Source organism: Astatotilapia calliptera, chromosome 15 (genome assembly GCF_964374335.1).
Source record: "Astatotilapia calliptera chromosome 15, fAstCal68.1, whole genome shotgun sequence".
NCBI lineage: Eukaryota > Metazoa > Chordata > Actinopteri > Cichliformes > Cichlidae > Astatotilapia > Astatotilapia calliptera.
The window spans coordinates 38,883,752-38,896,479 of NC_137436.1; the positions used below are offsets into that span (position 1 = coordinate 38,883,752).

Here is a 12,728-nt window from a genome sequence, read left to right on the forward strand (position 1 = left end):
CTCTGATGAAACTTGATAAAACAGTACTGCTACGGTTGTTGTTTGAGGCATGAAGGAAGACCACAAGACGACTGTATCCATCAATAGCCCCATGAATGACTATCCTCCACCTAAAACAGTGGTCCATAAGAAGAAAAATCTTATTTCTGCTTTGTTATTGAAACAATGGAAACACACACTCTTAATTGATTTACATGGCACTATTGCATGTCAAGTTTGTCTGTACGTTGCTTGCGATGTCTGTGTTCTCTCATTTTCCCCTTTAAACATAACCAGTTGTGTTAGAGGACTGCCCATCACAGGGCCTGGCTCTATTGGATGTGTCTTACTGTTCAACAGTTATATTTGATGTAATGCTGAATTTCACTTTGGTCAAAATAGGTGTTCAACAAATCAGTGTGCTTGGTTACCTTATCAGCTTGTGATTTCAACAGGTTTATATATTTAAATAAATCAAAAAATTTCATGTTAGTCTTCTGAAAATTGTGACTGAGCACTTTTGGAAACACTATGTCATCACTAAGTATTGGGACTGTGAACAGTTACAGAATGCATCTGAAATAAATGTCACATTCTAACAGGTTATAGTTCTGTTAATAGAGCTTTTGAATCTACGTTTCATACATATTCCTATCTTTAATAGCAGTATGTCAACGATGTCAACCAATATTTTCATATTTCAAATACACACCCAAGTTAAAAATTTGAATCTCCGCATCTTCTACTCAGCAGATCTGAAAAATCATTTTTGATAATGTTCCGATTCCATTGTCAAATGTTCCCATCCATGTTATTCATCTTTGTTTATTTTAAATGCTGTCATTAGTTTTTTTTTTCCAACTAATTACCAAAATGAACATGGTCTACATTGTTTTGCTCACTTAAATAAAACGACATTTTTGTATTGTACCCTGGGTTCATGAAGACCATGCTGTCTTTTAACTTTATTATTTCTTTTCTGCATATACTGACTGTTCTTTATTCATTTCTCTACTTTCTCCTCTCTTCTTCTTCAGTCAAGTTTAACGGCAGCTTGCATCCACTTTCTCCTCTCAATTCCGCTGAGATTAATTCCCGCTCTACTGTACAAGACTTGTGAATGGTTACCTGGAGGGATGTACCACTGTGAGAGGGGTGATACGGAACAGTCCAGGTGATCGCTGCTTTAATTTACCGGTCAGATATACCTAAATTGCACGTCGACATAGCTAGTGAACTGTAACTAGACCATAAATCAGTGATAACAAAAGAACATTCAATCTACTTTCTCCGGTACTTTATAGAAAAAAAATCAACATCAATTCAATGTCGTCTTGCTATCTGGGATGGCAGTGCAGTACCGTGTAGCCTAATCCGGCTAATGTAACAAGTGATATAAAACCGTATTTTAAATAATATAAAGTGGCTAAACGGAGTACCATATTAAAGACCTTATTAACATGCCTCACCTAAAATGGCATGTTGGCAACATTCCTAACGGACAAAGGTTAGCATGACTTGTCTGTGAAGGTTCTCAGCATGACTTTTTTTTCGCTTACTACAATACAAAGCTAACATATAACATGTGCTTAAAAGGACAAAGCAATGTTTTTGAATCATCGCTTAGCTTTTAGTTAGCAAAGACGAACAATAATTGAGATTAACTAGGGTACTTACGGTGTTTTTTGTTGGCGCAGAGATTTCGCATGCATTCATCTGTATGTAGTTTGTCGCACATAGCTTGATTGAGACAACACAAATATGAGGTTGACTGTGATTGGTTAACACAAATTCTGATCACAGGTTGTGGTAAGGGGTGGATTAAAAAAAAAAACACAACCTTCAGTCTTGCTTATCCAATCACAAACAATGTACCTTCTCCCGCCGTACTTTGAATTTTAGGGATGCTATATATATATTTCTGCCAAGCCTTTTGGCGGACTTTTTGGGAACAGTCATGTCCGAACGGAGCGCTGCATTTTGACGGAGAGTCACTGATATCAGAGACAGAATGAATGCCCAATTTAACCGGCTACTGAATCAAGATGACAGTGAAGAGGGGACATCTCTTCTACAAAGGTGAAATGCTTTGGTGGTGGTTACTCTATTGGCAAGCTTTTAGCTTTGCGCCTTTTTTGTTTTTGCAAAAGGAAATAACTTTTACATTTTTAAATAATAAATGGCTCGTTTACTAATTATCTGTTACAATTCAACAACAAATTCTGTAATCATAAATGTCTATCCTAGATTGACGACTTCAAATGACAGTCATTTTAATCCCTGTTATGTGCATTTATGCATAAAGATTTTAGTTTATAAATGTAGCATATCCCATATTTTCAGGGAGCATTTAATTTGCGAGACAATCGAAAAATGCATGCAATAAACACCGATTGAACACTCATTCCTTACTCTGAGTGTGTTGGGTGGTTTTTTTTTCTTTTCTTTTTTTTCTTGGGGGGGGTGTCTCTGTGTGATTAGTTTCACTAAAATTATCTCATGGTCTAATGATAGCTTTGGAGTTTTCCGCCAACAGCACGGAGGTGGGCCAGTGCGCAGACCAAGAGGCGGGAGAACCAGACATCGCCAGTTAACGTTTAAGGTGTCAGTACTAAGGAATCCCACACTGACACACTACCGATCTCATAGGGGTAATCAATATTTATATTAATATTAATTATTTGGAGTGATGGGTTTGAAAAATGAGAATTACATCATGGTGTCAGTTGTTTACAAATTGTAGAATTTGGCATTAGATTTTTAGCACCTTTGTAATCTTTATTTCCTTGCACCAATAAGTTGATGTTGAGACACTACAATGTGACAATTTACCCTTTTCCGTTTTTAGGGAAAGCTAATTTGGTTTAAATTTGATTACAGATGCCACTCCTGCTACTCGAGTGGTCGTTCCTGTAAACCTAAATGCAGCTGAATTCAGGCAGGCACTACGGGACAATATTGCAGACATACCCTTGCAGTTCGATCTATGCAAAGTGAATGGACAGCGGCTCATTCTTCCTCTTGAAGAGGAGACGCCCCAAGAAATTAGAGCAAGAAACCTACTGGGTCGCTCCAATCTTTATATCCGTCCAAAGGTATTCAAATGTTCCACTCGGGTGGCTGATATGGCATAATTGTCACTATTACTGTAACTCAGTGGCGCTCCAGTCACCCTAGTATTGTATAAGACATCTTTAACATGTTACTGCTCAGAATAATAAATGCTGTGATTTTCCCCAAAGGATTTGAGACATTCATCTGATCACTATGCCAGATGGCTATGCTTAAATAATGCCCCGCCAATTGATTCACTGTTAATAACAGAAATGCAGTAGAGCAAGCTTCAACTGTGGTCTAACAGTATTTTAGGGTTAGGGTCATTTTGTTCTTGTAATCTTAGTTTCCTGGGTTCTGGCTTTTTCATTGTCTTTTGTTAATGTCCTTAACCTTTCCTTTATTTATTTATTTATTTTTTTCCCCCTCAGTTATCCTAAGTTCTACCTACCCAAAGTGTCACGGTCCTGAGTCTGTGGACTCGGTGTTTTTCTGTTTGTATTAGTTAGCTTTGATTTCATGATGTGTTTTGATTCTCTTGGGTTTGATTTCTGTCGCTAGTATTCCTAACTTCCTAGGTCCTGGGCATTTCTTGTGTTCTCCTTCTTAGGTCGTGGTTCTGTGTTCTGTTAGTATACAGTCGTCTCTGTCAGTGTGTCTCTTGTTCTGTCACCGTATCCCCTAGGTTAGTCCACGTCTGTTCAGTTTCCTGTTTTACTTTGAAAGTCTGTGTACTATGTCAATGTGTTGAGTTTTGCCTCGTCATGTCTGATGAGTCCCAGCTGTGCTCTCCTCCTGTTTCACATTCCCTAATCACCTCAGTATGTATTTAAGCCTTGTGTGTTTCCCTGCCAGTTGGCGCGTTGTCCTCTGTTCTTGTTTGTCATTTGTTGTTCCATTTCTTTTATATTTTAATAATCTGGTGTTTTAGATTACAGAGGCCAATGAGGACTCAACTGGTGGAGAAGTTGTGCAGTCTGAGATGGCAATGTAAGTCTTTGACAACTGCCTTTGGACTGTAGCACTGTAAATGCATTACACCCTCTCATCAACAATATTTACCATATTGCAGTGTGCTGCATGACACCGAGACACCTGACCATAGCAGGCACAATGTACAGGAGCCAGAGGTTATCAGGTAAATGGCACTCTGTTTGTTTATGAGTTGGAATTTTAATCTTAAACTATTGCACAATTTCATTTATTTTTTTTGGTAAAAACTAGTTTGGTACAAACTAATTATATCATTATTATAACTTGGATCATTTTGTGTAGTCTAGATCAATAAATATCTGCATTGGGGTCCTCTTCCTGCTATGAAATATTTCTGCTATTCCTTTGCAGTGGTCTGCATGAAAACCATACAGCTCATTCTAGTAGGCATGGTCTCCAGGAACCAGAGGTTAACAGGCAAGTGGTAGTTGTTGAATAACATGCCAAAACTTAAGTGTAAACTGGAACTTATAAAGCACACACTATAGGTAAATAGACACTCAATAAGTACAATATACGGGGTGAGACCAGCGAATATTAAAATTTGAAAGGTTGCATGTATTGAACTGATAACATTTATGTGCTCTGAATATAGACCAATGGTTTAATTGCCTCATTCGGTTTCTGTTTTGCTTTTTCATGTTTTTCAGATTTGTTGATGTCATGATATTGGTATTTTTAATTGCTGAAAATGCATCGATAACACTTTAGTCAGCCTGACCATTCAGACACTTGGAACTACAAATCACCCAAACTATTCCCAGTAAATGGGCAGTTCCTTATGTTTCACAAAAAAAGGAAAAGAAGACACTGCTGGCCTGTGATAATCTTTTGTGCGCAGGAAAACTGCACTATCAAAACTTGAAAGTTGCATTTTATAGTTTATTGATCCATTTTGGCAACCAATAACAAGATCCATTTTTGTTCCTTCATGCTGCTTGTCTCTCAAATTAAAAAACAAACAAACAAAACAAAAGGCCCATCTCAGTGCATGCTGGTCTTATACCAGTCTTAAGTTATCAAAAATGGCCCTGAAATTCTTCCTGGCTGACTTGATAAGATAAACAACAAAACAATGAAGTGAGCATTAACCTACAAATAAAAAAAATGATTAACCCAGAAATAGAAGTAAACTAACAACAAACTTTATATTTTAATATTTTGAAATTTGTTTAAATCCAAATGGCTCCAACAGATGCAATCAAGGACCAAATAATGTGAAATCTGATTCTTTTATCAGATGAGTCATTCCATTTCAGTATGTATACATGATATTAAAAAAATCAAATGCATTTGTTCTGTTTAGGGAAGAGTTTTACATCGACTCTGCAGAGTCAGAAGTATCAGACCTGGATGAGGCTGTCCTGGCTTCCCCTGAACAAAATGACTCGCATGTATGTCTCATGAACAACACTGCCAGAACTGCTGTGTATGTGTTTCATGTAGTCATGACCCTTCTCTCTCTTCCCCCCCCCCCCCTTCTTCAGGACGAGATGGACCTTGCGACTGTGATGGAAGATTTCCAGGAAACGCATCTTGACACCAGCAATTATTGTGCAATAATAGCCCGACGTAGGAAAATCCTACATAGTGCCTGCATGGCACTTTCCAAGTCATATTTTGCCTGGCATAAATTGCCAAATATTGAATTTGTTGGTGAAATGGCCGATGATTATGGAGGCCCAAGGCGGGAATTTTTTCGGTAACCCATTCCCATCTCTCCCACACAATAATAGAATGCATGAATGTGTTTTTTGTTGTTGCAAAGATGAAATCACAATTTGACTCAATTTTTTTTTATTTTTTACTATCTTTTCCTGCAGCTTACTTATGGTCGAAACTCAGAATTCCCTAGGGATTTTTGAGGGGAAGCCTGGCAGTCTGTTGTTCAGCTATAGCCAGCAGTTGCTGTCAAGCAACAAGTTTTATACGGCTGGTAAACTGATTGCTTGGTCGATAGCACACAATGGGCCAGGGCCACGGTGTATCAACAGACACCTGTTCTGTATGATGTGTGGCCAGAAGACATCTCTTGATGACTTCGATGTAGAGGTCTTCATGGACGAAGACGTCAAACAGAACATAGAAAAGGTAAAACTGTGTGCATGCTGAGGTGTAATTAAATTCAGTGAAACACAATGCATAGCTTAACTCATCAGTGGAACGTCTCAAAATGTAAGTACACTTAGTGAATGCTTTAAACGTATGTATTTATGGAGGTGCCTAATTTTCAAGGTTTCCAGCTGCAGCACCCCAGAAGACCTGGCAGACTTGAAAAGTCACCTTGGGGACTGGATTGCAGGCTGTGGTATCCCTGACATCTACACTGCCACACTACTTGATGTTAAGAGGATAAGGGGCGAGATTGTATCTCATTTTGCGTTTCACAGGTGAGAATTTGTTAGAAAATTACAAAGTACTTTCCTGGTCAGTGCTCGTCTTCCCATTGTGTTCCCCCCTAATAGTTAACACTTAAACAAATCATCAATCTGCTGAGTTTATATCTGTATTGCAGTTAAGGTGGTGTTTAAATTGACAAAACTTTTTGTTTTGTTTCACAATTTTGCTATGTTGTATGAATTGAGAGTACAATCTGTGGTCAACAGGGTTGCCAGCATGATTCAGCAGTTTGTTGCCGGTATGGACTCATGTGGTCGGTTCTGGCAAATGGTGAAGAGATGCTGGAAGCAGTTCCTTCCTGTATTTACAAATGCAGGAAATAAACTTACAAGGAACAGCTTCCAGGATCTCTTCACCATTGGATGGAGTCCAGCTGGAAGTAACAGACGTGAAGAAGAGGAAGCAACCATCTTTCAGTGGGAATGGTGGCTTATGGCCATTCAGGGTGAGTACATAGAATACAACACATGTCTTGTTTCTGTTTGAATTGCTTCAGGCATTTCATGTTAAATACAGTGTCCACAATACAAAATACAGACAACTAAATCGAAACAACACTTGGGTGCAATAAAACCTTAGAACTTTGCAAAATCCACCCCTTCTTAGAGCATATGAGGAAGTTTTTGATTATTTTACCTTTTTAGGTGAGGTATTTGAAAGGAAACCACCTACAACAAATATTTTTGGAAGATTATTTCTTTTATCCTCTGTCATCTCTACCAGATCTTGCTTGTTTAGACTGATAGATAGGATGTAATTTGATTTTCATTGTGATTTCTGGTAAAACATTAATTTTATTACATGACCGAAAACTTCTAACACTAAAATATTAAATAGTTATATTACATACTTGTATTTAAAATATGGTAAAATTTATGATTCAATTGTATTACCACATCTGAGAATTAAGTAAATGGTAAATGGCCTGTATTTGTATAGCGCTTTACTAAAGCAGTCATCCACACATTCACACACTGGTGATGGCAGCTACATTGTAGCCACAGCCACACTGACAGAGGCGAGGCTGCCGGGCACTGGCGCCACCGGGCCCTCTGACCACCACCAGTAGGCAACGGGTGAAGTGTCTCGCCCAAGGACACAACGACCGAGACTGTCCGAGCCGGGGCTCGAACCGGCAACCTTCCGATTACAAGACTCAAGACTCTTGAGCCACGATCACCCCAGTGTTTTTGCAGTGTTTAAGATAGGTTTCAAATTGTGTTATTCTGTCTCCCTTTGAGACAAAGGTCATTTGTTAATTAGATGCACTGCCTAACTAGAACCTTCAGGTATTACGTTGACTATAACGAAACCTCCTGTATATTAGTGTCTTAGAGTAATCGAGTGGTGCAATGACAACACCCACGCAAATGTGACATCACTAGAAAGCCAATGTACTCTTGCAAGGACAGAATGAATAACTTCTTTAAAAAAAAATACACATTGCATAAACAGTCCTTGACATATAGGTCTGACTCGGAGGACAAAATTAATTTCCTGTCTTAGCAGGGCAGGATTGCTTTGAGTAATTTTTTTTTTTTTTTTTTTAATGCAATGCTTTGCAATAATTGTTTTGCCTAACAACCTGTTTTTGACTCCAAAATAGTCATTAACGCAACTGTTCTACTATGCAGTCAGTGTAACTGATTATAAATCTACACATTGCACCTTATTTAACACTTGTATGTATTTTAACAGAGCGAGAGGTGGACCACACATTTGAAGAGCTCCTCGTCTTTATAACTGGGGCTGACTTACTTCCACCACTGGGGTTCCCACAGTCCTGCAACATCGACTTCTACGATCAGGAGTCAGGGATGCGGCGTATCCCGTACACATCAACGTGCAGCTTATCCCTGTATCTCCCAAGAGGTGTTGCAGATGAAGATCAATTCAAAGATCTTATGAATGATGCCTTAAAAGGATCCCTGGGATTTGGAAAGGTGTAGCTGCATACATGAACTGATGCTGGGAAGCTGTGGTTAAAACATGTGGGCTTTTGGGATGAAGTTCTTATTGTAAATGTTCTTAAAGGGGATTGCTCCTGGCACTCAGGCTTCTTAAAGATTTTACATTTTAAAAGTGTTTTTACAAATGACTGTTCATTGTGTATATAGTTATATTTATAGTCCAGTTAAGACAACTAGGGTATTCATGCATCAAGCTATGCAAAATAAGTGGTGTTCAGAAAGTTTCCAGGAAATAGTTCAAATGACAATTCATCTAGAAATATTCTTTTGAAATATTGTTGTTTATGTTCAATTATAGTACACTGCATAGAGTGGTTTTTGTTTTTTATTTTCAAGATGTACAAGAGATGCCAGACAAACTTTGAACTAAAAGACACTGACTTTTGTAAAATAAAATATTGTAATGTCAGTTCTCATGGTGTCTTGTCTATTTAAAAATTAAATTTGAGGCTTACCTGTTACTGTCAAATACTGGTATTGGGTTCCATTGACGAGGGCTATGTAGTACAATTATGTGCTTAAGTCAAGGTAAAAGGTTAAATGAATTTACCCTCATCTGTTCTCAAACCAAGAACTGAAGAATCAATCTCAACTCAGAATTAAAAGTTACGAATTAATTTTACTGGTTTCGAGAACAAAGCAGTTTTAACAAACTGACTTTAAGCTCCGGCGTTAACTCTGAGATTGACACCTGGCCTTTCACTATAACCTGGTTAAAAATCAATTATGTAATTGTGGTAGAATTATGTAAGAGGCTGTAAAGCTTTTTTGTAAAAAAAAAAAAAAAAAAGAATCACGTCAAGATAATGAACACTGGTATTAAAATTATATTTTATACATAAGGCAATAACTGTAATTACCAAAGTAAAGAAAATGATTTGTTAGACTCAGTTTGTTGGTGAACGATGCTTAAAAAGTGTGTAGCAATTTGGACAGTATATCCAGTGATTGCTTTACTGTCATCTCTACAAGCCTAAAAACAATTTTAAAAGAGGCTATACACATGACATTTTTTCTACTTAATTTACTCGTGTGTGCCATACAGAGGGAAATATCTCAATCAGAATCGCATTTATTGGAAAAGTATATGCGCAAACACATACAAGGAATTTGGTTCCATTTGAGGGCGTCTTTCAAGCACAAAAAAGTAAAACACAATCCATATATGTGTATGGACATACATAAATACACACGCACACAGGTGTATAAACTAACAATATAATACACAATCTAATTCTTTTACACAGAAATTACAGGATTACAGAAGTTGATACCAAAGAGTGCAGTTGCAGTCTAGCAGTGTGACAGTTTAACCACTTAGGAGGGAGATGGCGGGGGAAAGAATTTTGATCAAAGTTAATGTCTCCACTTATTTCGAAAAGAAAAAAGTGGTATTACTTTAAACTGAGTAAAACGGTATTTTGATAAAAGTTAAGGTCTCCGTTTGTTTCAGAAAGAGCATACTGTCATTTACTTGCTTTTATTATTTATTTATATGCCCTCCGCGGACCATCTCTGCACTGCGTGGGTGATTAGTGGCTCCCTGCACAGTAAGGGCTGCACACACAGGGACAAGACGCACTCGGTTACGATCGGATCTTCCCTGGGCAGGGGGAGGTGATGAACTGTATGCCACTTTTTCATTGGCATACATTAAGTACAATGTTTTATTGCCTACGGTGGGGGCAGGTCACATACTGGGTGAAGGTGGGCAGTGTGGAGTCCAGCGAGACGTGATTAAAGTCCCCTGATATTAGAAGAAGAGCTCTCGGAGATTGCGTTTGCAGTCTGCGGACCACAGAGAGTCACAGGCTACCTCCACGGATGCTAACGGCTAATAGCGCAATGTCTGTGTTGCAGAGTTGTTCTTTCACAGCGATGTGCCCAGAGATACCACAACCGTCTTTAACAAACACTGCCAGCCCCCCTCCTTTCCTCTCACCGCTGTCTCTCGTCTTGTCCGCCCGCAGCAGCTGGAAGCCGGGCAGCCTACTCACAGAGGGAGTACCGGGCAGTGCCGGGATACTGCCACTGTGACCGGGTTAGCGTCATTAGCTCCTCAATCATATCAGGGAGCGATCTCACATTTAAAGTGATTACAGGAAGGAGAGATGGTGTGTGAGGTGTCCTCGGGAGACATCACCCCCGTTTCTTCCCTCACTGGGGATGTAGGGTCTGTCTGCCGGTAGCGCAGCTGCAGGGCGCAGCGCTAACAGCTGATCCCTAATGTAAACAAAGGAGCCATGCGCCGAGTGTCCAAACACGGGTGAAAAAAGTGGAGACAAAAGAAGAGAAAAGTCAACATAACTAGCACGAAGCGGTAATGCAAGATGGCAGGATCTGATTGCTAAAACATAAGTTAAAGGTTAAGAGAAGTAAAGAGGAAAATAAGAAAGAAGCTCAGAAATGAGCAGAGCTAGCTCTGCTCATTACCTGTTAGCTGCCATAACAGGTAACACAGTTAAGGTTTCAGAAAAAGTATTCTGTCGTTTGTTTGCTCGATCATGCCTTAAACACATCAAAATGCATAGTGGGATTATAATACAAGTGAATACTGTGACAAGCACTGGTACTGAATAGGCAATCACTTAGCAGCAAGGTGAATCGGTGATGCATTAGTGTGGTCTGCACTTCCTCTTCTTTGATTGGGTGAAATGAGTTGAAAGTAATTGGATGAGGGAACCATGGGGAGTGCCCTGCATAATTTCAATAAAACGCCGTTTTAAACGCCGTTACAGCTGGCAGAGAACGCCGTAAAAAACGCCGTTCAAAGATGCATTAAAACGGCGTTTTGTGCCGAGTAGCGTAAAAAACGGCGTTTCCGTCTGTCTTTGAACGCCGCTTTTTACGTCACTCGGATGGTGCGTTCAGGGCGCCATCCGAGCGGCGGAAAAAGCGGCGTTTGTCGGAACAGAACGCCGTTTTTTTCGGCGTTTTGAATAATTAAACGGCGTTTTTTACGCCATTTCTTAACCAAACGGGTTAGGAAAGTGGCGAATTTTGGCACTAATGGCTTGCCATATCTGGCCGTCTGTGGAAGCTGCGCGCAAAGAAAACAAGCTGGCGTTCTTCGTAGGAGGTCGTGCGTTCGTGGAGGGAAAAGAGATTTTTCCAGCCCTATAATTTGATCCAAGGTATTTTGAGGTGAAAACTGAAGTATCTTAAGATTAACTTGGTTTCACTGCCGTTCTTTTTTTGTTTGTTTGTTTTTGTTGTTGGACTCATAAAACGATCAGAGTTTAACTGATGCAGTTTATTTGTTATAAGTTTATTGGTCTTCAGTTTGGCTGCAATATTTTTACTGAAAATGTTATGAGCAAGCTGGATAAGCTTCTTTTTATTTTTTTTTATTTTTATTATTTTTTTGAATAATTAGTTATTTAAATGGAGCAAGAAAATTTCTATTAAGCTCCCTTTCAATGCTCATATGTGAAGCGTTTATTTATTTATTTTATTTATTTATTTATTTATTTATTTATTTATTTTTACCACATTGGTTTTATTGTTTTAGGCTATTGTATTCCTATTATTATTCAAGTTCACAATTTCCTTACTCAGGGGTTGCAGTTCTCATCTTATATAGGACTCTCTTAAGTGACCAGGTTCCCAATTCAACTGTTCTTCATTTACTTGGTCTAAGCTTTTTCTTATTTGTCACTTTTAATTTTTGTTACTATCATTATGTCTCTGTCTGTTATTTCTTTAAATGCAAGAGGTTTAAGAAACAATGTTAAACGTAAGGCTATTTTTTTGTTTTGCAAGCAGTTCAATTCAGATTTCTGTTTTATACAAGAGTCTCACTCAACAGAACAAGAAAAAACATTTTGGAGATCGCAATGGGGAGATGATCTGTGGATGTCCCATGGTACAGAGCATGCTGCTGGTGTCTGCATACTTAAAGGAAGATTTAATGGTCAAATCTTGAATTCTGACATAGATAAAGATGGTCATTACATTTTTCTAATAGTTGAGGCTGCACACTCTATCTATATTTTAGTCAATGTGTATGGTTTTAACTGTCAGAGGGAGAATAAACTATATTTTGATAGGTTGGAGGAGCGCCTACTGCGCTGGTTATCGAAATATCCCAATTCTTTTATTATTTTTGGTGGAGACTTTAATACAGTGTTTAACAGCTATTTGGACAGATGGCCTTCTAGAAGTTTAGACTCTAACTCATTCATAAGACTGTTTGCACAAAGATTCAACTTAGTCGATTCTTGGAGGGATTCTCATTCGTCTCAGATAGCTTATACATGGTGTAATAAGACTCAAACCAGACACTCACGTATCGATTTTTGGCTTATCTTATAAGATTTAGAAAAAGTTAAA

At 38.6% G+C, this 12,728-nt stretch overlaps 1 protein-coding gene and 2 long non-coding RNA genes across 4 annotated transcripts; 2 read left to right on the forward strand and 1 right to left on the reverse strand.

Annotated features, from left to right (window-relative positions):
• The first annotated feature begins 516 nt into the window (after window positions 1–516).
• Window positions 517–4,992, forward strand: LOC145420434 (uncharacterized). Of its 2 annotated transcripts, XR_013901743.1 has the most exons (4): window positions 517–3,074; window positions 3,965–4,023; window positions 4,106–4,171; window positions 4,378–4,992. It is a non-coding gene; the product is annotated as an uncharacterized LOC145420434 (long non-coding RNA). The 2 variants fall into 2 exon arrangements; XR_013901742.1 differs by having other exon boundaries at window positions 520–4,023.
• A 287-nt stretch (window positions 4,993–5,279) lies between these two features.
• LOC113033710 (G2/M phase-specific E3 ubiquitin-protein ligase-like) lies at window positions 5,280–8,805 on the forward strand. Its single transcript, XM_026187762.2, has 6 exons — window positions 5,280–5,420; window positions 5,514–5,728; window positions 5,850–6,117; window positions 6,262–6,416; window positions 6,633–6,871; window positions 8,125–8,805. The coding sequence occupies exons 1-6, from the start codon at window positions 5,295–5,297 to the stop codon at window positions 8,373–8,375; spliced, it is 1,254 nt and encodes a 417-aa protein (XP_026043547.2). The 5' UTR covers window positions 5,280–5,294; the 3' UTR covers window positions 8,376–8,805.
• A 647-nt stretch (window positions 8,806–9,452) lies between these two features.
• On the reverse strand, window positions 9,453–11,248 carry LOC145420435 (uncharacterized). Its single transcript, XR_013901744.1, has 2 exons — window positions 10,830–11,248; window positions 9,453–10,619 (listed from the first exon to the last, which is right to left on the reverse strand). It is a non-coding gene; the product is annotated as an uncharacterized LOC145420435 (long non-coding RNA).
• Between the last annotated feature and the right edge of the window lie 1,480 nt (window positions 11,249–12,728).

What these genes read in the sequence shown, in the direction of transcription:
- LOC113033710 (XM_026187762.2), top strand. Translation starts at nt 5,295, where the DNA reads ATGATATTAAAAAAATCAAATGCATTTGTTCTGTTTAGGGAAGAGTTT. An exon ending in CTGAACAAAATGACTCGCAT is followed by an intron (nt 5,421 to 5,513) that starts GTATGTCTCATG and finishes CCCCTTCTTCAG; the next exon opens with GACGAGATGGACCTTGCGAC. An exon ending in TCTCATTTTGCGTTTCACAG is followed by an intron (nt 6,417 to 6,632) that starts GTGAGAATTTGT and finishes TGTGGTCAACAG; the next exon opens with GGTTGCCAGCATGATTCAGC.